The following is a 27,099-nucleotide window of genomic DNA, read 5'->3' as shown; positions in this document are numbered from 1 at the left end:
AGGAGGGTGTACTTTGTTTTGCAATGAAAATATCTGTCTATCAAAAATATTTGTTTTTTATTAATTAAAATAGTACAACCCCGATTCCAAAAAAGTTGGGACAAAGTACAAATTGTAAATAAAAGCGGAATGCAATAATTTACAAATCTCAGAAACTGATACTGTATTCACAATAGAACATAGACAACATATCAAATGTCGAAAGTGAGACATTTTGAAATTTCATGCCAAATATTGGCTCATTTGAAATTTCATGACAGCAACACATCTCAAAAAAGTTGGGACAGGGGCAATAAGAGGCTGGAAAAGTTAAAGGTACAAAAAAGGAACAGCTGGAGGACCAAATCGCAACTCATTAGGTCAATTGGCAATAGGTCATTAACATGACTGGGTATAAAAAGAGCATCTTGGAGTGGCAGCGGCTCTCAGAAGTAAAGATGGGAAGAGGATCACCAATCCCCCTAATTCTGCACCGACAAATAGTGAAGCAATATCAGAAAGGAGTTCAACAGTGTAAAATTGCAAAGAGTTTGAACATATCAGCATCTACAGTGCATAATATCATCAAAAGATTCAGAGAATCTGGAAGAATCTCTGTGCGTAAGGGTCAAGGCCGGAAAACCATACTGGGTGCCTGTGATCTTCGGGCCCTTAGACGGCACTGCATCACATACAGGCATGCTTCTGTATTGGAAATCACAAAATGGGCTCAGGAATATTTCCAGAGAACATTATCTGTGAGCACAATTCACCGTGCCATCCGCCGTTGCCAGCTAAAACTCTGTAGTTCAAAGAAGAAGCCGTATCTAAACATGATCCAGAAGCGCAGACGTCTTCTCTGGGCCAAGGCTCATTTAAAATGGACTGTGGCAAAGTGGAAAACTGTTCTGTGGTCAGACGAATCAAAATTTGAAGTTCTTTATGGAAATCAGGGACGCCGTGTCATTCGGACTAAAGAGAAGAAGGACGACCCGAGTTGTTATCAGCACTCAGTTCAGAAGCCTGCATCTCTGATGGTATGGGGTTGCATTAGTGCGTGTGGCATGGGCAGCTTACACATCTGGAAAGACACCATCAATGCTGAAAGGTATATCCAGGTTCTAGAGCAACATATGCTCCCATCCAGACGACGTCTCTTTCAGGGAAGACCTTGCATTTTCCAACATGACAATGCCAAACCACATACTGCATCAATTACAGCATCATGGCTGCGTAGAAGAAGGGTCCGGGTACTGAATTGGCCAGCCTGCAGTCCACATCTTTCACCCATAGAAAACATTTGGTGCATCATAAAATGGAAGATACAACAAAAAAGACCTAAGACAGTTGAGCAACTAGAATCCTACATTAGACAAGAATGGGTTAACATTCCTATCCCTAAACTTGAGCAACTTGTCTCCTCAGTCCCCAGACGTTTACAGACTGTTGTAAAGAGAAAAGGGGATGTCTCACAGTGGGAAACATGGCCTTGTCCCAACTTTTTTGAGATGTGGTGTTGTCATGAAATTTAAACTCACCTAATTTTCCTCTATAAATGATACATTTTCTCAGTTTAAACATTTGATATGTCATCTATGTTCTATTCTGAATAAAATATGGAATTTTGAAACTTCCACATCATTGCATTCTGTTTTTATTTACAATTTGTACTTTGTCCCAACTTTTTTGGAATTGGGGTTGTATTTTTATGCTTAGGATCCAGAGAATCTTTTTTGTTGTTGTTGTCTTTCTCCAAATAATCAGTTTCACACATCATACAGCATGATAGTTATTCATCTCATCTCATTATCTGTAGCCGCTTTATCCTGTTCTACAGGGTCGCAGGCAAGCTGGAGCCTATCCCAGCTGACTACGGGCGAAAGGCGGGGTTCACCCTGGACAAGTCGCCAGGTCATCACAGGGCTGACACATAGACACAGACAACCATTCACACTCACATTCACACCTACGCTCAATTTAGAGTCACCAGTTAACCTAACCTGCATGTCTTTGGACTGTGGGGGAAACCGGAGCACCCGGAGGAAACCCACGCGGACACGGGGAGAACATGCAAACTCCACACAGAAAGGCCCTCGCCGGCCCCGGGGCTCGAACCCGGACCTTCTTGCTGTGAGGCGACAGCGCTAACCACTACACCACCGTGCCACCCTGATAGTTATTATCGATAGTTATTTATTTTGTAATCTATTTTCTCTATAAATGCACCATGAGGAGTCTGAGGGAAACAGTACTTCAATGCACTGTTTTCTTGTATATGGACATATTGACAGTAAAACTCTTGAATGATCGCATTCCTCTGATCCAAACAGAAATACGCATTATTTATTACATTTTTTTACTATTTATTATTAATTAATATAACGTGACGCTTCAGTTTAAAATTCAGGAATTGACACCATCATTCAGTTTCCACTCTTAAATAAATAAATAAATAAATACAGGTTGTTGTTGTCCTGCACAAGTCAGGTTATGGATATACAAACACACAAACAGTAAAAAGGTCATGAACATGTTTAGTTTTGTCAGGAACGGAGCACATTATTATCGTACCGTCTGATACGAAGTTAAGCCTTGGTTGTAGATGAAGCTTTTAACAAAATACTGAGCTGAAATTTAATCAAGATCAACACAGAAATGAATATTTTGTGATGAAGATCTCAGTCTGTGGATCTGAACTCTATTAAACACTGTGATGAGAAACTGAAGACGACGTGGACATGTGCAAACCTGATAGAATGAAAGAGAATATCTAAATGTTGTGTGTGGATGCGTCTGCATCTCCAACCTTGTTAGACATCAGAGGAAGTCTCTCAGTGGGTGCTAATAATTATGAAACACCAACAACAAAAACAAAGCAAAAAAACAAAACAAAACCACACAGCAATTGCTGATGTTCTTTTCAATACTTGTTTTTCATTCATGCTCATGATGGGGTGCCAATAATTGTGCAGCTCTCTGTACGTGACTGAAATCATTCGATTGCTCTGTACGTTTCTTTCAGAACTCATCACTCACCACAAGAATAGCGAAGTACGTCAGGTGATTACAGCAGCATTCTGTCTCGATCGCGTTGAGGTGACGAGTTGTGCAACCCGTCTCCCGCCATGTAACCTCGTTATCTACACACCAGAGGAAAAAAGAAACGGGTGTTAGACACGCTGTCATGTCTCGTCTGATATCTCACACACACAATGAATGAAGAGTTTTTACCTTTTCTTGTATCCCAGGAAACACATTTTGTTCTCTCTGATTTCTGTTAAAAAACATCAAACAGTAAATAAAAGGAAGGAATAAAAGACTGTGAAAAGCGACGTGTGTGTGTGTGTGTGTGTGTGTGTGTGTGTGTGTGTGTGTGTGTGTGTACAGAATTAAATGCTTAAAACATAACACCTACTGTACACCAACACAGTACTCAGACACTCAAGCCACACTTACACGCATGAATTTCACTGCATTATTAAACGTGGTGTTTATTTTAAAGAAAGATGCCCTTTAAAGAAAGCACACTTTTCAAGCAAAAAAAGAAAAGAAAATTAATAAATTATGTTTTAAAATCAAAGAATAATAGATTGATTGATTGCTTTATTCCGAACAGTAAAGAAGATATAAAAACAAAAAACAAAAATAAAAATAAAAAATGCAATAATCAAAACATCGTCATAAACTGTGGAAGACGTTCAAATACTGTTAAAAAAAAAAAGAAACTTAATTAAAATAAACCATATCTGGACTCTGAATACTGGCTTCATACGTTCAGGAGAGCACCTGGGTGTAAAATCATCCAACTCCTGTTACAGTTTGTGGTGGACGTTTCTTCCAGGTTTCAACCAACAAAACTTTCAGTTCAATCACTCAAGAGGATCAACAGTCTACTCGTTTCTTCTCCACTGCATCTCCCAGATGTCTATAGCTTGGGTGGCCAACCCGCGGCTCGCGAGCCACATGCGGCTCTTTGCCCGGTGTCATGCGGCTCTTACGTTCATATCAAAGTTTGTGTTTGTGTTTTTTTTTTTATGTGCGTGTGCGCTTTGCTTGAGTTCAGTATGGTATTTTCGTCAAATGCATCTTCGCTTTGCTTGGGTATATTACGGTATTTTCAGGTCATGTCAAATGCGCATGTGCGTGAGATAATCGCTAAGTTTTTGGGCAAGGTGTGTCTTGTGTCAAGTAGCCTCTCAAAATGGCAATGAAAAAATGCACAGCAAAACGAAAATATGAAGACGAACATAGGACATTTTTAACAGAGTGGGAGAGTTTATACTTTTTTGTTGAACGTAATGGCAAGCCATTCTGCCTTATATGTCAGTCGTCATTAGCTCATTTCAAAGCTTCCCGCCTCCCTGAATAAGCAAGGAGCCAGATATGCAACACTAATTGAAAACCTGCACGAAAGCTTTGTAACCCGGTTCCGTGATATACAACTGAAAAGGCCACAGGTTACGTTCCTCGTCGACCCATTCAATGCGGAGATGGACTGTTTGAAAGCCCCGCTTGTCACAGATGAGGCTGCGGCTGAGTTGGAGATGATCGATCTTCGTGAGGAAGACCAACTGAAACCTGTTTTGAGGGAAGGCACCATTGAGTTTTGGAAAAGTGTGCCATTGGAAAAATACCCGAATGTGAAACGGGCTGCGCTTAAGATACTGTCAGTGTTTGGGTCAACATACGTCTGCGAGTCTGTGTTCTCTACCATGAAACACGTGAAGTCAAAGCATCGTTCTGTTCTGACTGAAACCCATGTGAAAGAACTGCTTCGAGTGGCAACAACGGAATACAAGGCAGATTTGAAGAGGATTGTTCAAGGCAAGGAATGTCAGAAGTCCCACTAAGCAACATGCATAGTAAGTGCACACAATATTGATTGCTGTAAATGACTGGCCTGTGGTATTAGTACTGACTGAAGGAGTAAATTTCTCTCATGTTGGCGTGTGACATTTACTATTAATCTGGCTGAGCAGAGGTGTGTGAGCGTGTGTGAGAGAGAGAGAGCGAGGGGGGGGCGATGTTCATGTGCGGTCATGTGTATGGTGTGGCTTTTTTTTGGTAATGCCATGAGTCCCACTAAGCAGCATGCATAGTAAGTGCACACAATGTTCATTGTTAAAAATGACTGGCCTCAGCCTGTGGTCTTAGTACTGTAGGAGTAAATATGTTGGTGTGTGACATTTACTATTAATCTGGCTGAGCAGAGGGGTGTGTGTGTGTGTGTGTGTGTGTGTGTGTGTGTGTGTGAGAGAGAGAGGAAGGGATGGGTGATGTTCGTGTGCCCATGTGTATGATGTGGCTCTTTGCGGTAATACAGTAAAAAATGTGGCTCTTGGTCTCCAACTGGTTGGCCACCCCTGGTCTATAGGCTTTAGTTTCAAAAGGCAGCTGGTGCTTTGGATCATTATCCTCCTGAACAAATCCAGGTCCATCTCTAGAATCGTTTCTCTGCTGATTTCTGGACGTCCGAACTCAGAACCACTCTGTACACTTCCGAGTTCCCAGCAGTAAACAGAAGCTCAGCAACACCACGATGGTGAAGATGGTGCTGGTGGAGCAGAAACAGCCGCACACTCCTCCAAGCTTCTAATTCTTCTCCTGAGTTTCTCCACACAAATGTCCACCATCAGCTCCATCCACGTTCCATCGGGATTCATCCAGAAGCAGCTGGCTTTCTGTGCATGTTCTTTTGCAAAGTTCATCCTTCTTGTTCTTGAGGCTGATGTCTTGAGGCTGTTTCTGAGGTCTGACTCTCCTCTGAACCTGTGTGTGTTGATCCTGTTTTGAATTGGATTTTCAGTCTTTCCTGCAGTTTCTCACCTGTTTTTCTTGATCCTACAGAACAACCACGTGGTGTAGATCATCACATTAACTACGGATAAACTGTGACAAACAACATAGGCGTCAAGTGTCCAGATATTTTTTTGTCAAATTTTGAACTGTATATCTGGTATTTTTATATTTGGAAACATATTGATCTATTTTTTGGGAAATGTTTTGCTTGGAAAGTGTGCTTGTGGTGTATCTTTAAAATAAGTGCCACTTGGTTTGACGTTGTTTTCTAATTCATACATTTGTAAATATATAAATATATTTTAGGCCTCTGTGGATGAAATACAGAAATACGAACAGCTCTGATTTTGTATTTCTCACATTCTTCAGCCACACACACACACACACACACACACACACACACACACACTCTGAAGTGGTTTTTCACTTTGACTGTTAAAAGGGGAAAAAGGAATAACAAGTCGCCTCTGCTTATAACACATACACACACACACAAACACACACACACACACACACACACACACACTCTCTCACCATGAGTCCCGGGTGATGAAACGTGATCCTGATGGGCTCTGGGAGGTTTATGATGATCTTGTTTTCCACTGAAATGCTAATAACGTCTTCTAAAATCCTGTAAGAACTTTTCTGCACACAGAGACACGTTACAGGTGAAAACATTTATTTCTTATTTGATCTTCGTCAGAATATCACCCTGAATTCATGAGGCAAAGAATTCTCAAACAAATTTCATCATGAAATTTTTTTAATAATAATAATAATAATAATAATAATAATAAGGCTGGCACGGTAGTGTAGTGGTTAGCGCTGTCGCCTCACAGCAAGAAGGTCCGGGTTCGAGTCCCGTGGCCGGCGAGGGCCTTTCTGTGCGGAGTTTGCATGTTCTCCCTGTGTCCGCGTGGGTTTCCTCCGGGTGCTCCGGTTTCCCCCACAGTCCAAAGACATGCAGGTTAGGTTAACTGGTGACTCTAAATTGAGCATAGGTGTGAATGTGAGTGTGAATGGTTGTCTGTGTCTATGTGTCAGCCCTGTGATGACCTGGCGACTTGTCCAGGGTGAACCCCGCCTTTCGCCCGTAGTCAGCTGGGATAGGATCCAGCTCGCCTGCGACCCTGTAGAACAGGATAAAGCGGCTACAGATAATGAGATGAGATGTAATCAGGAAATTGGTTTTACAAAACAGTAGAAAATAAAGGAAAATTTCAGGGTTCTATCAGAGAAAGTTTTTCCAAAGTTACTCTGAGCCAAATTCTCACTGTCACATACAGTGGGGCAAAAAAGTATTTAGTCGGTCACCAATTGTGCAAGTTCTCCCACTTAAAAAGATGAGAGAGGCCTGTAATTTTCATCATAGGTACACTTCAACTATGAAAGACAAAATGAGAAAAAAAAATCCAGAAAATCACATTGTCTGATTTTTAAAGAATTTATTTGCAAATTATGGTGGAAAATAAGTATTTGGTCAACACCAAAAGTTCATCTCAATACTTTGTTATATACCCTTTGTTGGCAATGACAGAGGTCAAACGTTTTCTGTAAGTCTTCACAAGGTTTTCACACACTGTTGCTGGTATTTTGGCCCATTCCTCCATGCAGATCTCCTCTAGAGCAGTGATGTTTTGGGGCTGTCTGTTAGGGTTTTGCTGGGATTCGAACCTGGTTCATTGGTGTGATAATCCAGCAAACCCCCACTAGGCCACCAGGGGGATGACTCAAATGCAGAGGCGTGAGGCGGAAGTAGAAAAAGAATCAAAAGGTTTATTTAAACTATATACACTATATACAGGGCAAAACAAAAGACAAAAAAAACCAAAGAGTATAATCCAAAAGAAAAGCAAAGTGCAAAAATTCAAAAGCTAAGAAGATCAAAAAACACAGTACAAAGGAAACTGGAGATAAACATAACAGCACAAAGACTCCGTGACAAGAGGACTCAACTCAGGGGTATAAATAGACAAACTAATTAAGGACACAGGTGAAGATAATTAGGCAATTAACACAAACACAAAACACAGGAACAGTGGCGGCCTCTAGAGGCCAAAATAAACACGACATGAAAAGGAAATAACAGCGGCCTCTAGAGGCCAAAACAGTCCTAGTCCTAACAGGACCCCCCCTCTAGGAGCGTCTCCTGACGTTCCCAGGGCGATCCGGATGGGCCGAATGGAAGTCCCGACATAGTTCTTTATCAAGGACATCCCGAGCAGGAACCCAGCAGCGCTCCTCAGGACCATAGCCCTCCCAGTCCACCAGATATTGCAACCCGCCGCGGACCCGGCGGGAGTCAAGCAGGCGATTCACAGTGAACACAGTCTGCCCCTGGAAGATGCGGGGGGGTGGGGGGTTCCTAGGGGCAGGGGCATACGTAGACGTCAGTACGGGCCGTAACAGGGAAACATGGAAAGTGGGGTTGATCCTCAGAGTCCGGGGCAACTGGAGCCGGTAGGAGACAGGGTTCACCCTGCGCACCACCTTGAAGGGGCCAATGTAGCGAGGAGCAAGCTTGCGGTTCTCCACCCGCAGTGGAAGGTCCTTAGTGGACAGCCAAACACGCTGCCCAGGGCGGAAAGCGTGTGCAGGTCTTCTATGGCGGTTGGCCTGAGTCTGGTTGGTTCTGGAGGTCTGTATGAGGGTCTTCCTGACCTTGCTCCAGGTCTTGCGACACCGTCTCACATATTGGTTGACCGAGGGCACCCCCGCGTCCTCCTCCTGGTCCGGGAACAGAGGTGGCTGGAACCCGAATTGGCACTGGAATGGCGACAGCTTGGTGGCCGATGACTGCAGGGTGTTGTGGGCGTACTCCGCCCATGGCAGCCAGGTGCTCCACGATGTCGGGTTATCCATAGCCAGGCCTCGCAGGGTGGTTTCCAGGTCCTGGTTGAGCCTCTCTGTCTGACCATTGGACTGTGGGTGAAACCCAGAGGAGAGGCTGGCAGTGGCTCCGATGACCTTGCAGAACCCGTGCCACACTCGGGAGGAGAACTGGGGCCCTCGGTCTGAGACGATGTCCTGTGGAAGACCAAAGACTCGGAAGACATGATTAAACAAAAGTTTCGCAGTTTCAAGAGCAGAGGGGAGTTTGCACAGTGGTATGAAGCGGCAGGCCTTGGAGAATCTGTCAACTAAGACCAAAATGACCGTGTTACCTTGTGACTCAGGGAGACCCGTGATAAAGTCGACTGCCACGTGGGACCAGGGACGCCGGGGAATGGTCAGAGGATGCAGGAGACCCTGGGGACGGTGTCGTGGGTTCTTGGTTCTGGTGCAAACCTCACAGGACAGGACAAATGACCTTACTTCCTTCTCCATGTTAGGCCACCAGAAGCGTCTTTTCAGGAAGTCCAGGGTCCTCCGAGCTCCCGGGTGGGCGGTGAGAGGGGAAGAGTGACCCCACTGGAGAACCTTGGCCCGGGCTTGATGTGGGACGTACAAGAGGCCTGGTGGCCCCGTCCCAGGACCGGGGTCCTGGCGTTGGGCTCGTCGGACAGCCTCCTCAATACCCCAGCGGACAGGGGCCACAATCCGGGACACAGGGATAATAGGCCCGACTTCATTTTCCCTGTTAGTGGCAGAGAACAGTCTGGACAGTGCGTCAGGTTTGGTGTTCTTGGAGCCGGGGCGGTATGAGAGGGTGAAGTCAAACCGACTGAAAAACAGGGCCCACCTAGCCTGTCGAGGGTTCAGTCTCTTGGCTTGCTGGAGGTACTCCAGGTTCTTGTGGTCAGTCCAAACCAGGAATGGATGTTGTGCTCCCTCCAGCCAGTGCCTCCACTCCTCAAGGGCCAGTTTGACCGCTAGCAGTTCTCGATCCCCCACATCGTACCGGGACTCAGCAGGACTCAGGCGGTGGGAGAAGTAAGCGCAGGGGTGCAGCTTTCCTTCCGAACGTTGAGAGAGCACCGCGCCGACACCACTGTCCGAGGCGTCCACCTCCACGATGAATGGTTGGGAGGTGTCCGGGAGAACCAGAATGGGTGCCGTGCAGAAGCGGTCCTTGAGGTCTTTGAACGCCTTTTCTGCCTGAGGAGACCAGCCATAAGATCCACCTGTCCCTTTGGTGAGGTCTGACATGGGTGCTGCCACAGAACTGAAGTTCCTGATGAACTTGCGGTAGAAGTTAGCGAATCCTAAGAACCGCTGAACCTCCTTAACGGACTTGGGAGTAGGCCAATCCCGGACGGCCAGGGTCTTGGCAGGGTCCATTTGGAGTTGGCCTGTCCGTACAATAAATCCCAGAAAGGAGACCTCGGGAACATGAAATTCGCATTTCTGGGCCTTGGCGAACAGATTGTTCTGTAGCAGCCTCTGGAGAACCTGGCGGACATGGTGGCGGTGCTCCTGCACGGTCTTGGAAAAGATAAGGATGTCGTCGAGGTAGACAAAAACGTATAGGTTAATCATGTCCCTTAAGACGTCGTTGATTAGGGCCTGAAAAACAGCTGGTGCGTTGGTGAGTCCGAAGGGCATCACCTGGTATTCGTAGTGCCCAGACGGGGTGTTAAAGGCAGTCTTCCACTCGTCTCCCTGTCGGATACGGATGAGGTGGTATGCGTTCCGTAGGTCCAACTTGGTGAAGACGGTGGCGCCTTGGAGCAGGTCGAAAGCTGTGGACATCAGCGGAAGGGGATATCGGTTGCGCACAGTGATCTTATTCAGGCCCCTGTAATCAATACATGGTCGGAGCCCCCCATCCTTCTTGCCGACAAAGAAGAAGCCGGCTCCAGCAGGTGAAGTGGAGGGTCGAATAAACCCAGAGACCAGGGCATCTTTGAGGTATTCCTCCATGGCCTTGCGTTCTGGCTGAGAGAGTGAAAACAGTCTGCCACGAGGAGGGGTAGTCCCAGGGAGCAAGTCGATGGCACAGTCGTAGGCCCGGTGCGGAGGAAGAACGGCGGCCCTGCTCTTGCTGAATACCTCCTTGAGATCCCAGTACTCTGTGGGAACTTGAGATAACTCGGTGAGATCAGGGGGCTCGGCAGGAGACACAGGAGAGCTAGAGAGCAGACAAGAGGCATGGCATGCAGGGCCCCATTCCACAACCTGGCTTGTTACCCAGTCTATGCGAGGGTTGTGGCGAGTAAGCCAAGGAAGGCCTAGAATAACTGGGAACTCAGGTGAAGGAATCAGGTGCAGGGATATTTCTTCCTTGTGACCTTGAGACTGGAGGAAGACTGGAGAAGTGACTTGGGTGACTCTTCCATCACCTAACGCTTGGCCATCGAGGGCAGACACAGACAGTGGGACTTCAAGAGGTGCAGTCGGAATATTGATGCTTTGGGCGAAGTGAATATCCATAAAGTTCCCAGCCGCCCCTGAGTCTATCAAAGCTTGACAAGAGTGGACAGACTCACCCCAGGAGATGGAGACCGGGATGTAGATTCCTTGGCCAGGGAGTCCGGGAGAGAGGGTAGGCCCCGTCACAACCCTCCCTCGGCTGGACGGGGCGGTCCTTTTCCCAAGAGTTCGGGACATGATGCTCGGAAGTGACCAGGCTTGCCACAGTAGATGCAGCACTTGTCCCTCCTTCTGCGCTCCCTCTCAGATGCGGAGAGGCGAGTACGACCCACTTGCATGGGTTCTGGACAGTCACTGAAGGAGGTAGACGGTCTCCAGGTAGAGGTAGGGAGGCTGGGGGGGCTCAAGGCTTGGTGGCGTTCTCTCATCCTGTTGTCCAGACGAATAGCATGTGAGATGAGGGTTTCGAGGTCACTTGGGCATCCAATAGAGGCCAGACCGTCCTTGATGGGGTCAGACAGACCATGGTGGAAGGCTGACACCAGGGCAGTCTCGTTCCATCCACTTACTGCTGCGAGTGTTCGGAACGAGATGGCGTAATCTGCGACGCTTCCTCCTTGCCGGATGGACATGAGCTTTCGGGCTGCGTCGGTACTGATGTCTGCCTGATCGAAGACCCGAAGCATCTCTTCAGAAAACAGCTGGAAATCAAAGCACTCAGGTCCCTGTCTTTGCCAGATAGCAGTAGCCCAGGCTCGCGCCTTACCAGCTAATAAGGTGATCACAAAGGCAATCTTGCGGCGATCCGTAGTGTAGGTGGTAGGCTGAAGCTCAAAGGTGAGTTGACACTGGGTAAGGAACTCTCGGCACTCACTGTGCTTGCCGTCATACCTCTGTGGTGCAGGAAGGCTGGGTTCGCGAGGTGAAGAAGGCAGCATTGCAGGAGGCACTGGAGCAGGAGTGGGAGCTGGATCAGGAGCAGGAACTGGATCAGGAGATGCAGGCAGAGATGTCAGCTGTGCCAGGGTTTTCCCAATTTGCTGAAGCAGTTCCTCGTGGCGAGCGAGGGCCTCACGTTGGCTGGTGAGCGTACGTCCATGAGCGTCCATGGTCGCTCCGAAGCGTGTCAAAGCTGCCATAATTCCCTGAAGGTTGGCCAGGTAGACAGTTGAAGCAGCCTCTGCTGAGTCGGTCATGACGGAGTCTTTCTGTTAGGGTTTTGCTGGGATTCGAACCTGGTTCGTTGGTGTGATAATCCAGCAAACCCCCACTAGGCCACCAGGGGGATGACTCAAATGCAGAGGCGTGAGGCGGAAGTAGAAAAAGAATCAAAAGGTTTATTTAAACTATATACACTATATACAGGGCAAAACAAAAGACAAAAAAAACCAAAGAGTATAATCCAAAAGAAAAGCAAAGTGCAAAAATTCAAAAGCTAAGAAGATCAAAAAACACAGTACAAAGGAAACTGGAGATAAACATAACAGCACAAAGACTCCGTGACAAGAGGACTCAACTCAGGGGTATAAATAGACAAACTAATTAAGGACACAGGTGAAGATAATTAGGCAATTAACACAAACACAAAACACAGGAACAGTGGCGGCCTCTAGAGGCCAAAATAAACACGACATGAAAAGGAAATAACAGCGGCCTCTAGAGGCCAAAACAGTCCTAGTCCTAACACTGTCGCTGGGCAACACGGACTTTCAACTCCCTCCAAAGATTTTCTATGGGGTTGAGATCTGGAGACTGGCTAGGCCACTTCAGGACCTTGAAATGCTTCTTACGAAGCCACTCCTTCGTTGCCCGGGCGGTGTGTTTGGGATCATTGTCATGCTGAAAGACCCAGCCACGTTTCATCTTCAATGCCCTTGCTGATGGAAGGAGGTTTTCACTCAAAATCTCATGATACATGGCCCCATTCATTCTTTCCTTTACACGGATCAGTCGTCCTGGTCCCTTTGCAGAAAAACAGCCCCAAAGCATGATGTTTCCACCCCCATGCTTCACAGTAGGTATGGTGTTCTTTGGATGCAATTCAGCATTCTTTCTCCTCCAAACACGACAAGTTGAGTTTTTACCAAAAAGTTCTATTTTGGTTTCATCTGACCATATGACATTCTCCCAATCCTCTTCTGGATCATCCAAATGCTCTCTAGCAAACTTCAGACGGGCCTGGACATGTACTGGCTTAAGCAGGGGGACACGTCTGGCACTGCAGGATTTGAGTCCCTGGCGGCGTAGTGTGTTACTGATGGTAGTAGCCTTTGTTACTTTGGTCCCAGCTCTCTGCAGGTCATTCACTAGGTCCCCCTGTGTGGTTCTGGGATTTTTGCTCACCGTTCTTATGATCATTTTGACCCCACGGGGTGAGATCTTGCGTGGAGCCCCAGATCGAGGGAGATTATCAGTGGTCTTGTATGTCTTCCATTTTCTAATAAATTGCTCCCACAGTTGATTTCTTCACACCAAGCTGCTTATCTATTGCAGATTCAGTCTTCCCAGCCTGGTGCAGGTCTACAATTTTGTTTCTGGTGTCCTTTGACAGCTCTTTGGTCTTGGCCATAGTGGAGTTTGGAGTGTGACTGTTTGAGGTTGTGGACAGGTGTCTTTTATACCGATAACGAGTTCAAACAGGTGCCATTAATACAGGTAACGAGTGGAGGACAGAGGAGCCTCTTAAAGAAGAAGTTACAGGTCTGTGAGAGCCAGAAATCTTGCTTGTTTGTAGGTGACCAAATACTTATTTTACCGAGGAATTTACCAATTAATTCATTAAAAATCCTACAATGTGATTTCCTGGATTCTTTCCCCCCATTCTGTCTCTCATAGTTGAAGTGTACCTATGATAAAAATTACAGGCCTCTCTCATCTTTTTAAGTGGGAGAACTTGCACAATTGGTGGCTGACTAAATACTTTTTTGCCCCACTGTAAATAAAATCAGGAGCTGAATTTTCTACTGCATGGATTTTTCCACCTAAATATTTAAAGCAAAATGTCAACTTCAAAAAAAGTCCATGCAGAGCTGGTACATTCAAATATATTGTAAGTAAATACATTTCTTCAATCATACACCAATCAGCCATAACATTAAACCCAAGGACAGGTGAAGAAGTGAATTATGTTGATGATCTCATTACAGTGGCACCTGTCGAGGGGCGGGGTTTATTAGGCAGAAAGAGAACAGTCAGTTCTTGAAGATGATGTGTTGGAAGCAGGAAAAATGGGCGAGTGTAAGCATCTGAGCGACTTTGACAAGGGCCAGATTGTGATGGCTAGATGACTGCACACCACTGCACACCAGGAACAGGAACACCCCACAAGATGTGCCATTTTGGAGATGTTCAGACCCAGTCACCTAACCATCACAATTTGTCAAAGTCGCTCAGATCCTTACGTTCACCCATTTTTCCTGCTTCCAACACAACAACTTCAAGTGCCACTGTAATGAGATCATCAACGTTATTCACTTCTTCACCTGTCAGTGGGTTTAATGTTATGGCTGATCGGTGTGTATTTAACAGTTATTCCATGAAATCGAGTCGTACATGAGCTGATAGCTATAATCCATGTATAATGAGATTGAGTGGAATAACTGTTTTATTCTATCCGCCTTCACTGGGTTTTGAGAAACAGAGCATTTTTATTTTTATTTTTAGTAAATTCAATAAATAAAACCTTTATACAAAACGTCCGACAAAATTATTTCCGCTCAGGCGGACTTCTCAAAAACCTATCGATGGCAGTGCGAATTGACTTTAATGTTGTTTTTTTGTAGAAAGTACCGTATTGCTATCATGCTGAGGTATAGAATAGCTTTAGATGTTTATTTAATTCTTCCTTGGACATTTCAGTTCTGTAATTTTCAAACTTCTTTGAGCTTTTGAACCAATCTAAAATAATTCAACAAATTTTAATGCTTAAAGATGAAGAATGTAAACAAACCGGCAAAATGACAGGAGCAATTTGTAAAAAATGCAATAATAATAATAATAATAATAATAATAATCCTTGAAAAATAAAAAGACACGCTCTTACCATCAAATATTTTTATTCCATATTTTGTTGCTTTTTTTTGTAATTTTTTGGGGTTTTGTTTTCGAGTAGAATTTTTATTTCATCCTCAGTTGGTTCAGCAACACGCGCCGCCATTCTGTTTTTCTCTACTCAAGGTATATGAACTGATATCCTAGTAGTAGAGTAGCCAATCAGAGCGTGCGATTGCTCATATCCAGTGAATGTGAAGAGAATATAAAACATATTAAATTAATTCACCTTCTACTTGTAGAATTAGAAATAAATAAAGATGCCTGATACATTCAGAAAATTATAAATGAACCAAATTTAATTCATAATATAATTTATTATTGTAAGAAATGCAGAAAGAGTACTGTACCTGGAAAAACATGCTGTTATTGTAGTAGCTACACACCACTTTGGATGTCTTGCTTTCTTCAGGTTTGAGGCAGGCGGGTAAGTAAATTGATGGGATCGTTTCTCGTGATGCACCATCCGCAACCTGGAGTGTCATATTGATATAAACATTACATTTACACTCAGCTCTGTAGCTATTTGGGCATTAACGTAGTTGTTATTTTAGATGTATATCACCGCAAACCGTCCGATTACTTTTGGCCAGGGGTGGGGGTGGGGTGGGGGTGTGAGCTACATATAAACGTGCTGTAATTTCTACACCGTTCAACTGATTTGGATGTAAATTCCCCTTACATTAAAGCTGAAAGTCTTTTGAGCTCATATTCATGATTTAATTTCACCTCCACCGTACAGTGGTACACAACTAAAATAACAATAACTTCAATATCAATATCCAAATATTTATTGACCTGACTGTTAGGCGTGTAATGATATATTGTGTGATGACAAATTGTGATAAAAATGTATTTAAATCGATGAAATAAGAAATGAATGGTGATTATTATCAGGCTGCCTTATCTTTTCATTGTTCCTGGCTGTAATTGTGTTGTTTAGACAGCAGAGGGTGCAATAACATACAATAGCAGGAATATGCATGACTTCACTGTAGGCAGAAGTAACACAGCTCTAATGCTGCAAACACAGAAATCAGAGGTAAAATGTGAAGGAGCTGCTGTGTGATTGTGTACAAATAGATTTAACAAGAACTCAGAGCTCTCTCTCTCTTTTTAAAGATGGCTGAAAGATAAAGAAAAGAGAAGCAAATGGAGGCAGAACAAATGTTCATAAAGATTAAGTAAGAAAAGGAATATTTGCTATTAACTTTTTATTTTGACTAAAAGGAATATTTTAGATAATATTCTATTATATTTTACTCTGACCTTTACAAATGTGGGTAAATAATTACTGTTGGTTATTCAGAAAATGAAACAAAAGTTGTTGGTTTTTTAAATTCAACAAAAAGAATATTTAAGTTGATAAAGAATAGGAAAATAAATGTTGCTTCTTTTGGTAATAACATTTTCCTCATTTAATTTTTTTCAAAAAATATTGTCGGAAAATCGCGAATCGGGTGAATCGTTACACGCCTACTGACTGTATAAACAGCAAAACTGTGCAGATGAATAGAAAAGAAAAGGACGCAGCTTACAGGCAGAATGACATTAGTTCCTCCAAAATCTTCCTTCATCTCGATCACGGTGCTCTGAACACATGGCAGATACACAGAACCGACCTCTCCAGAGCTCATCACAGCCTCCTCGAGCCTACACACACACACACACACACTTATTATGAATATTATCATAAACAGACACTTTGGGATCACCAGGACAGAGAGCTTATCAGTTATTTTTTAACATTCTCCGAAATAACTTTACTCCGGAATAATTACTAATGGATTACAATATGATATCTTTGTAATGATTGACTCAGAATTATGTTGTTTAATTAAGGAATGATTTACTTTCTACTGATAACAGATCGTTTCATTAACACAGTCTTTCTTTCTGTGGGTGATTGATTTTCAAGTTTGCATATTTTTACACACGCAAACCTTTAATCCGTGCCTCAATATTTCATTCATTTAAATCCAGTCCTAAGAACATTTATAAAGCCATTGTGTGTTTTTTTTCCTTGTGTATAAGTACAGATTGCACCCTGTGTCGCCCCAAAACACACTTAGTTTCCTGGAATTTGTGAATGCTCTTCCTGTTTGAGACCAAACGCTCACTGTTCGCAGAAACACTTTTCTTCATCATATTTCTTTTGTGGTTTGCATTTTGACTGACAGTCAAGCCATGTTTTAATCCACTTGTCAAGGTTCACATCTTATCATATGTTGGAACCAGAGTAGATCAGATTAGAGACATGTGTAATTTAGATTTAAAGCTTACATGTTCGCTCCTCTGGATTTCTGAGCTGCCCTGTTGCAGAAGAATTCCTCTGAAAGTCAAGTGATCTATTAGACTCCATTTATTAAAGAGAAAGATTCAGAAATAGAAATAAATTTAGATCAGATGTAAGTGTATGGAAACTTACTGCAGTCAATCCTTTCACCGTTAAACCCGTAATCCGCCATGACTTTGCTGCTCAGTAGGTCCCCGTGCAAGCTGCCGTTCTCGATTCCATACTGCGAGGAAAATTTCTGATGACCAGGAGAGAGATGGGTGCAGCAGAGGGTCTGGAGTCCATGAGCACTACAGAGCGTGAAGTTCTTCCCATCCAGCTTCACCATCAGCTGGTCCAGCAGTGGCTCCCAGAACACACAGAAGGAACTGGAGTTACCTTGAGAAGTAGTCAGAGGCAGAACCTCAGAGCGAACGCACTGAGCTGTGATCGATCCGCGGATGGACAGCGTGCTGGCGTTGGCTGAGACATCGATCCTCTCACATCCACTCTTTAAATCAACATCCACCGTTAGCGAGTGGCCACTGTGCAGCCACGTTCCACACATCATAAAATCTCGGTCACCGTCTGTTGCTGCTCAAGAAAAAAACAAATAAAAACACACAAAGAGAGAAGATTTACCATACGGTGATTAAAATATTTATGATGAACTGAGTTGACAGATTATTTATCACACACACACAGCGGCGCGGGAAGACATTGTCGGCAGGGGGTGCTGTGACGTGACCTGGGACATTTTTTTGAAGGGGGGTCTGGGGGTCCTCCCCCAGAAAATTTTGTATTTCTTAGATGCAATTTCCTGCATTTTAACCAATCAGGCGTCCGAAATCCTTTTAAGCTTGCAATTGCAATATTTCGTTAAACTGCCTACTACTTATAGGCCTAATCCGTAAAAACGACGTTTTTTTTTTTTTTGAGTGTATGACGGAAGAATCTGAAGCCTGTCTGTCAATGACAATTCTCAGTTAACACGATTACGAAGGACAGGTTATTTTAGAAGCAGAAGCGCACAGCTGTGGTTTAACAGTCGCAGGTTTTACATCTGCTCTAGATAAACTGAAGGAGACGCAGATTCCACCCGATTACAGCCTTACATACCCAGATCCAGTCAAGCGAGTGTGCATTTCAAATACAGTAGTTAGTCGCATGCACGCACACACACACACACACACACACACACGAAAAAGAACAACACTCTCGCTGGAACAACACAAACACCATGGTTCTCTCAATCAACAGACGGAAATCCATGAACCCACTCATCCTACTACTATGGGTTAGTGACACTAACTTAGTGTTCTATTGCAAAAATCACTCATAAAAGTGATGCAGCGGTATTTCACACTCTCCATTAAGAAAAGTAAAAGTAAAACATGATGAGCATGGACACACCGTTTTAAACGAACATTTTTTAAGACTGTAGTTACATCTGAGTCAACTTCAAAGCACGATGCTAGCAACACCTGCACTTGTTCAAGGCATACCAAATAGGCTCAAGTGAACACGACACAGCGGGCAAAATTAATAACCAAATGGCCTTACCTTAAAACGCTGTCTTGATCATATGACTTCTTGCAATTATTCCACTTAAATCCACACGGTTCTCTTCTGAGACATAGTAACTATTAAGTATCAACTAACTAACTAACTAACTAACTAACTAACTAACTAACTAACTAACTAACTAACTAACTAACTAACTAACTAACTAACTAACTAACTCTTACTCTTCTCTACAGACAGTCGACTCGTACTCGCTTCCTGTTGTAATTTCGCGCGCTGAAAAGCTGAACGTCAACGTCACGACAAAAAAAATTCTGATGGTCCACTAGGCTACATATTAAGTTATAAGTTTTAATTAAATCCTTTTTTAAATAACTAAAATGTAGCCCTCATCATCCTACATCTAAAACATGACATATAAAATCAGCAGAGCCAAATGAAAACAAATAAATAAACAAATATATTTTCACGTAAGTTTTGTTTTATGTTCATGTCAGTTTTGAGGGTCCACCACCAGGGGGTGCTGCCGCACCCCCCGCACCCCCGGTTCCCGCGCCGGTGCACACACATCGTTTCTACACTGATCTCTCCTGAACATCAACTGTCCTGTGATATTCTCTCTAAAAATAATACACAAGTACAGATTTCCCCTTGGGATTAATAAAGTTAAGGTTAATAAAGAAAATCTGAATTCCATACACGCAGGTTCAAAATGGTGGCTGCAACCACAGATTCAGATATTTTTATTATGTTACGTTACAACACTCCAGTGGAGAAGATCAGCGCTTTTAAGATGCATATTATGCCATCGTACAGAGATACCTGCGAATGAGGAACTGATCTTGTATAAGACATCTGATCTTCATGAAGTTCTCAGTGCAAGTGCTTGCACCACAAAGCTGAGCTAATTATTACACTGTTCCTGTCCTGCACACATCCAGTTTTAGAGGTCATCTTCTCTGAGGACTACAACACCCTTTTCTCACAACCACCACATGTAAAACAGGAAACTGAACCAATCATGTTGATCTTCACACAGGTCTGAAAATTTAGATCTTCCACACTTGATATAGATCATACCAGGTTTCAGCTAAAATGAACCCCAGAACCAAAAAAAAAAAAAAAAAAAAAAAAAAACAGATTCTTCAGTGGTTCTGTAGGTAGATTAAGGCTGCTAAGTTTCTAAAGGACATGAAACTGTCTGTGAAATTAAAACCTTGAACCAAAGAACCTTTGAGCTTGAGCATTGTTTTGTTCTACAGGCTGATGGTGGAGGTATGAGGACATAAGAAACATTTTGCTGATATCCAATGAAGAATATCTAAACTCCACCACACTGCTAACTGACTTCATCCCATCACAGCTTCTGTTTATCCTCATTCCAGCACATACATCACACCACAAAATAAATATTATAAACGCATGGTTTGGGGAACATGATGGTAAGGTTTTGTTGCTTTAGTAACCTGCAGTAATTGTCAGATTGTTTGGAACAAGGTGGAGAAAACTGATTGTCTGCAAAATATATATACATATACACACTAAAAAAAACCCCCTACAAATATATATTCACAGTAACCCCATTTCTAAAAAAGTTGGGACATTTTCCAAGATGCCAGGCCACATTCGGCACGAGCTACAACAGCATGGCTTCATAGACACAGAGTGTGTGCGCTTGACTGGCCTGCTGCCAGTCCAGATCTGTCTCCTATTGAGAATGTATAGAGCATCATGAAGAGGAGAATCAGACAACGGAGACCACAGACTGTTGAGCAGCTGAAGTCTTGTATCAAGAAAGAATGGAGAAAAATTCCAATTGCAAAACTGCAACAATTCGCATCCTCAGATCCCATACGATTAAAAAGTGTTATTAAAGGAAAGGTGATGGAACACAACAGTAATAACGCCTCTGTCCCAACTTTTTTTGAGTGTTTCAGGCATCAAGTTCTAACTTTGTTTATATTTACAAAATACAGTTAAGTTGGTCAGTAAAGCTATTGAAAATCTTTTCTTTGTACTTTTGTCAGTTAAATAAAGGTTCACGTGAATTAACAAATCACACGCTTTTGTTTTTATTGCATTTCGGAAAATATCCCAACTTTTCTGGAAATGGGGTTAGTATTTGTACAATCACACAACAGCTCGTTCCCATTCCAGATCTGATTTTTGTGTTTTCATGGCATTATAACTGTGTTACTTCCGCCTACAGTGAAGTCAAATGCATTCCCACTATTGCACGTTATTGCACCCTCTACTGTCTAAACAACACAATTACAACTCGGAAAAACGAAGAGATTACACAGTCTGATAATAATCACAATTCATTTTTTATTTCATCAACCCAAATCATCATAACTTTGTACTGCGATTTATCATCACATGATATATCATTACACAGGAAATTTACCTGAGTAACATTTACTCAAATTGAAGAAAATATTACTCTACACCAGATAACATTTGGTCTAAAAAGAGTAAAAGTTACTCTTTTGATAGAGCTGTTTTTCCAGAGTCAATTCTCCTCAATTCAGTGTTCATATTTTACTCTTTGTGGTGGTATTTGACTTTATTCAGTGCGTCTTGAAATTAACTCTTGTACTATTTTACTCAGTTCAGAGCCACAGTCAACTCTGTTACACAATTACTCTGTAATTTTGCTCCCACTCCAAATTTCACTCTCTAAACTCAAAATAGAGCAAAAGTAACTATTTTTTAAGAAAATACTTTTAACTCTGGAAAAATTGCTCAATCATTTTTCCTGTGTACATCCCTACAATCCAGCGTTCGCCTATTCAGGAAATCACAGAGAAACATGGTGCGAAGCACGACTAGGACATTCCTAAGAACCTGAACACTCAATGTGCATCCTGAATAAGATAATACACTTCACTACAAATGTTAATTTGCTTTAACTGGTGTTTATTGCAGTTATAATGCGACATTTCATTTACTCACCCTGAGCACAAACGGTTATCATAAGGACAAGCAACAGGTTTCCAATCCTCTGATCCATCACAGCAGCTCTTCTGCAAAACAAACAAGAGACACAATCATTTTAAAATGAGCAAGCTTTACTTCCTGAGTGTAGCGTCACACCCTGGGAGTGGATGTTTATCAGCAACAACACACTGGATTGGAAAATATACTCCAAACGCCTCAAACCAACAGGATGGATCTGACGACTTCCTCGGTTTACTGACACACACAGATATGATGTCATGCTTAGGTGTTTAGGTGGAGAACTGTATTTTTAACACGTTCTATTTTGAAGCAGACTCTGAATATTTTAAGAAGCGTGTGTTACTTTTTATAGCTCTTCACTCAGGGTTACATTTTAATCCTCCGTTCGAGGGTGAAGTCTCCAACCTGAAACTGTCACATGTTCACAAGACGCTCTCAAATCATTCAGCCCAGACTTCAGTCAGCGATGAAAGGAAGGAAAATTCACTACCTTATACCAAGACGTTGGCGGTGTCTGATGACTCAAAGAGTGAAAATGACTCTGAATTAGGATTTATTTCAGGTTTCAGAGTATGTGAACTCATCATGCTGTAGGTAATCTAGCTCACGATTAGTAGGTCACTGTGTATAAAAGCTTCTGTCACATGACTAAAACTCAACGTAGGTCTGAGTTTTGTTTTGCATTTCCATCCACAAAAGAAAAAAAGACGAAGCAGATTCGTGTTAAAATCTCTCATGGGTTAAAACAGAAAAGTTCAATTTATATGCAAAATGAAAACAGGTTTATTTCTAATTAATGCATTTGTTCTAATATGTTATCGTTTCTATAGTAACAACTCGTTCACATGGGCGTGTACAGAGAACACTCTGCTCATAATAAATAAATAAATAAATAAATAAATAAAATGTGAAATATGTGTAACACATTTAACAATAACTCCGGTCATGTTTTATTGTATGAGACTTGCAAGATTGTTTTGTGTTAAATGCAAACAGGAAATAAATGTGTTAATTAATGGCTGTGTCTGTGCATTATAACACAGTGGTTTCGCTTCTACACAAACCTCAGCATAATTACAGACTCAAGAAATGAGTTTTTAAGCATCAACTGACACAGTAAGCTCATTATCATACAGTACCCTAATGATTCTCAAACACTTTCTGAAATCCTCTGTGAATGAGAACGTGAATAAAAGTGTTTTGATTCATTTGTGCATGGTTAGTGCACGCAAAGTGCTTCATTATTTCATGAATATTTCACGTCAAGAAAATCACGTCTAATTACTTAAGAAATAATGAAGCATGTATGTTTATTTGGTGCGCACAAACGAATCAGACGTGTTTGGAGTCATTTGGGTGTTAACGGGGTGCTGAGTCATTAAAACATCATTAAAGGGATCCTCCAGCGGACTGACTCTTAAACTTACTTTAAGTGAAAGCATTTGTAGATTTCAACAGTCAAACATTAATTTTCAGAGACCAAACAGTGTTCTATAAAAATTAATTTTTATTAAAATACCAGACGGGCCTCCCGCAGAAGTGGCGTATGCAATGACGTGGCGTAGTGGAAGCTTGGAGCTACTCAGCTGTTTATATCCTCTGCTTACATCACGGTTTTGTTAGTAGAGTTTGAACGAATCATCTAATGAGACGCTTTCATCTCCCAAAAAAAGGACGTGAGCAATGAGCTGCAGAGCATCACTGGGAAAAAGGACAAACTGATGAGACCACAACCAGCTCAGAAAGTCATTCTGTGGGAAAAACAGTCTTTAGTGCATCAGTGTCGGTTCGATTAGTGAAATCAGTTTCAGAAGCAAAAAGCGAAAGAGTGCAGTGAGAGATGAAGAAAAATGTGACACCACACACAGTGCGTTTCATCTGAGAGTCAAGTGATGATGAGTGTGGTCACATACAGCAACCTGCACAGACTTGTAGTATGTGCACACACACACACACACACACACACACACACACACACACACACACACACACACACACACAGAGTACAGGAACCTAATTACACACACATACAGAAAGTGACTTGGCCTCTGAGCTGTATTCTCTCTCACTCACTCATTGTGTGAAAGAATGTCCCTTTTCATTTCTTAAACTGCTGTGGAATTTTGCCTGGGTGTGAACGCCTACTGTGTGTGTGTGTGTGTGTGTGTGTGTGTGTGTGTGTGTGTGTGTTCAACAAAGACACTGAGAGGTTGTAACATTCAGGAAAAAGAAAGACAGACAGAGAGAAAGAATAACCTGTGGGTGATGATAACCTGTGGTACAGTCTGGAGAGGAAACGCTGGGTGTTAAGATGTGAAGGTTTTTTACACAAAATGTAAATGCGATGCTTCTCTCTCTCTCTCTCTCTCTCACGCGCTCTCTCACACACACAATTTCCATTGCAGGCTTTTCATAACAAACACTAAATGCATTCATGACCTCAACCCAACACTGAAAAATGCTGATGGTTTCCGACACACCGGAACTTGTACAGTGACACAGCGCCCGGACACACGGCTGAACGAAGCCTTGGCATTTTATCTCCATTACCAACAGAGTGAAACGCTTTTCCATGAGCTGTCATGACATGTGTAAAGCACGGAGAGCAAAAGGTCATGTGAAGCAGCCGTGCTCCTGAGCTGTGCTGTCTGCGTGCTGACGTGATGGTAAAATGAATTTGAAACGAGCGTCTCGACCAGACAGGAAAACCAAATGCAACTGAAAAATGCGAAGAACACCTGGAACAGCAGCATGACGCTAATGGAAAAAAACTAAACAGATTATTAGAGGAGTATAGAGACTTTTCTGCTCGTGTGTGTTGGGCTGATAGCATTGTGCCACTGTTACTTCCTTAAAGTTGATTATTTTCCTGAAAGAAGTGTTTTATTCCTCTTTTACCACTGCAATTTACCAACAATTCGAACTTTTTGTTCATTAAAGAACAACAAAGTTGTAGAATTTATCCATTTAGAGCTACATTTAATGCTGTGGAACATCTGTGAAACTAGTTCCTGTTCTCACGTACTGATTTTATTGCCCCAGAAGTTATTAAAACAAAACACAAAGCTGCTTTTTTGGTTCCAGAGAAAGCGTGCAGTGTAAACTCCTCAGTCCTGAAGATTTACAGCTTCACCTCGGACTGCTACAAAGCACCGACATGAGAGACTCCTTCCTGAAATGTTAAATAATCCTGTCCTTACAGATCACAGATTCCAGACATTTTTTTACGAGTTGTGGTGTATGAGCTGTTGCTACAGAAATGATAATGTATAAGAACGAGGAGCTCATTAATTCCTCGCACACATCTGAACATCTGAGTTGCATTAACATACACACTTCGGCTTGTCTATAGGCTCAGTGCAACATCTGCAGTGTTAGCCATGGCCTAAAGGTTAGAGACACAGCTTTGGAACCAAAAGGTTGCTGGTTTGATTCCCTGGACCAGCAGGAATGGCTGATGTGCCCTTGAGTAAGGTACTGCTGCTCTGGGTGTGTTGTATGCTGCTCTAGATAAGAATGTCTGTAGTGTAATGTAGTTAGTTTAACCCTTTAATGTCCAACAGATCTAGAGTTCTGTTCCTCACGCCACTTCCTGTTATGAATTTGAAAATTAAACTCTAAAATGAATCACTGGGATTAAATAAAGATGTAAAAATGCAGAAAGTTGGCTGATTGTTGAATCGTTTGTTGTACTGTTGTATAGAATACCGAAATGTCTGATGAATTTTATGTGGGTTTAATGGAAGGTGTGGTTCTCACTCAAGTTCTCGTTTGGTGAACCACTGAACCATCCTCAAAAGGCAGCCGCACTGAGAGACACATTCCTTTCTATTCAGGCGTATTGATTGAGGGTTGTGGAGGTTGCTGGGGCGATGTGTTCAGCTTTCACTTAAACACACACACACTGGGGATGGGCATGCTCTCTTTGATTTACTCATAGCCTCGGAGTCAAAATATTCCTGCAGATCCTCCACCTGCGCTCCAATTTCCTCAAACGTCTCCCAACACGCATTCTGGGGATTTCAGAGTCGATGAGATTTATTCCCAACGGCACGCAGAAGAAATGAAACGACTTATGTTTGGCTTTCAAACTCTGAAGGAAGGTTTAATCAAAATTCTATCACAATCTCACTTCTACACACACAGAGTTCAAATTCCGTTCTCACCGTGTCTCTGTCCTCCTGCAACATCTCATCGCTGTAATAATATTTTTGTACAGATTATCAGAACAACAGCGTCACACTCAGTCTGCAGCTCAGTGTCCTTGGGAAAGTAATACACAGTGTGTAAAGTGTGTGTGAGACCCGGGCTGGAGCTTGCACACACTTTACTCTAGCTTCGACATCCTTTCAAAAATATTATTAGCATTGAAATAAAATCGGGTCTGAATTCTACAGGGACGCTAAAGCCATCACCATGAAAAGACTCGACACACCGTTAAACGTCTCTGTGAATTAATTTCCTCGTTCTCACAACTATGATTTCTGAATCATTTATACTAACATCTGGAGAAATGCAAGAACATTTAGAACTTCAGTGAAGAAAACTGATCTAATACCATATTTCCCATATTTCTGCCTTTACACCAGGGTTGCCAGGTCTGTGTGGATAAATAAAACATCTAAAAATAAACAAACATAAAGAAATGATCAGTGACTAATAAAAGTATCTTTTTAAATCTTCTGAACATCTGCGCTGAAGCAGTGAGTGTGGAAGAGGATGGTTTATTGAGCATTTGTTTGTTTGTTTGATTGATTGATTGATTGATTGATTGATTGATTGATTGATTGATTGATTGATTGATTAATATCTGTTTTTTTTCTGCACACACCTGGCAACCCTGGTACAGAGAGGTTTATTCACGCCTCACAGTGTTCACCCCGGAGGAGATCCTGTGCTGCTCTTTCACACTGTATCAGGTCCCTCTGTAGTACAGACCTGTGAACAGTCAGTCTGAGAGAGCGTCTGTAAATCAGAGACGGTCTGGAAATAAGGCTTTTTCTTCATGTGAGACGTGTCACAGTGTTTAGATTTGATTAAAAAAACATTAACAAAATCACCATGTTATATAAACTAGTGTACGAAGATAAGATTTGATAAGTTCGCTAAAAATATCCTGTGTACAACAGCGAAAGAAAGGAAACGGAAGAACTCGAACAAAAATGGAATTTAATCGAACTGTGTGCAGATATTCACACAGGACACATGCAATACTCACAACATACACAATACTGTACAATACTGTACAATACTCAAAA

At 42.5% G+C, this 27,099-nt stretch overlaps 1 protein-coding gene across 3 annotated transcripts in view; it reads right to left on the bottom strand.

Annotated features, from left to right (window-relative positions):
• LOC132899096 (adhesion G-protein coupled receptor G5-like) overlaps positions 1-27,099 on the bottom strand; it is a 34,426-nt gene that overhangs the window by 5,266 nt on the left and 2,061 nt on the right. For all 3 annotated transcript variants that reach the window (XM_060940745.1, XM_060940744.1, XM_060940746.1), the window contains exons 2-9: positions 21,836-21,906; positions 17,510-17,950; positions 17,365-17,413; positions 16,620-16,734; positions 15,432-15,554; positions 6,313-6,423; positions 3,211-3,253; positions 3,016-3,119 (exon numbers count right to left, since the gene is read on the bottom strand). In XM_060940745.1, the coding sequence (XP_060796728.1) occupies positions 3,016-3,119; positions 3,211-3,253; positions 6,313-6,423; positions 15,432-15,554; positions 16,620-16,734; positions 17,365-17,413; positions 17,510-17,950; positions 21,836-21,893 (1,044 nt within the window). In that variant the 5' untranslated portion in view covers positions 21,894-21,906. The remainder of the gene's footprint in view (positions 1-3,015; positions 3,120-3,210; positions 3,254-6,312; positions 6,424-15,431; positions 15,555-16,619; positions 16,735-17,364; positions 17,414-17,509; positions 17,951-21,835; positions 21,907-27,099) is intronic.

Source organism: Neoarius graeffei, chromosome 15 (assembly GCF_027579695.1).
Source record: "Neoarius graeffei isolate fNeoGra1 chromosome 15, fNeoGra1.pri, whole genome shotgun sequence".
Lineage (NCBI taxonomy): Eukaryota > Metazoa > Chordata > Actinopteri > Siluriformes > Ariidae > Neoarius > Neoarius graeffei.
Note: the sequence above shows the minus strand (reverse complement) of the source record. Positions and strands in the feature narration are given on the sequence as shown.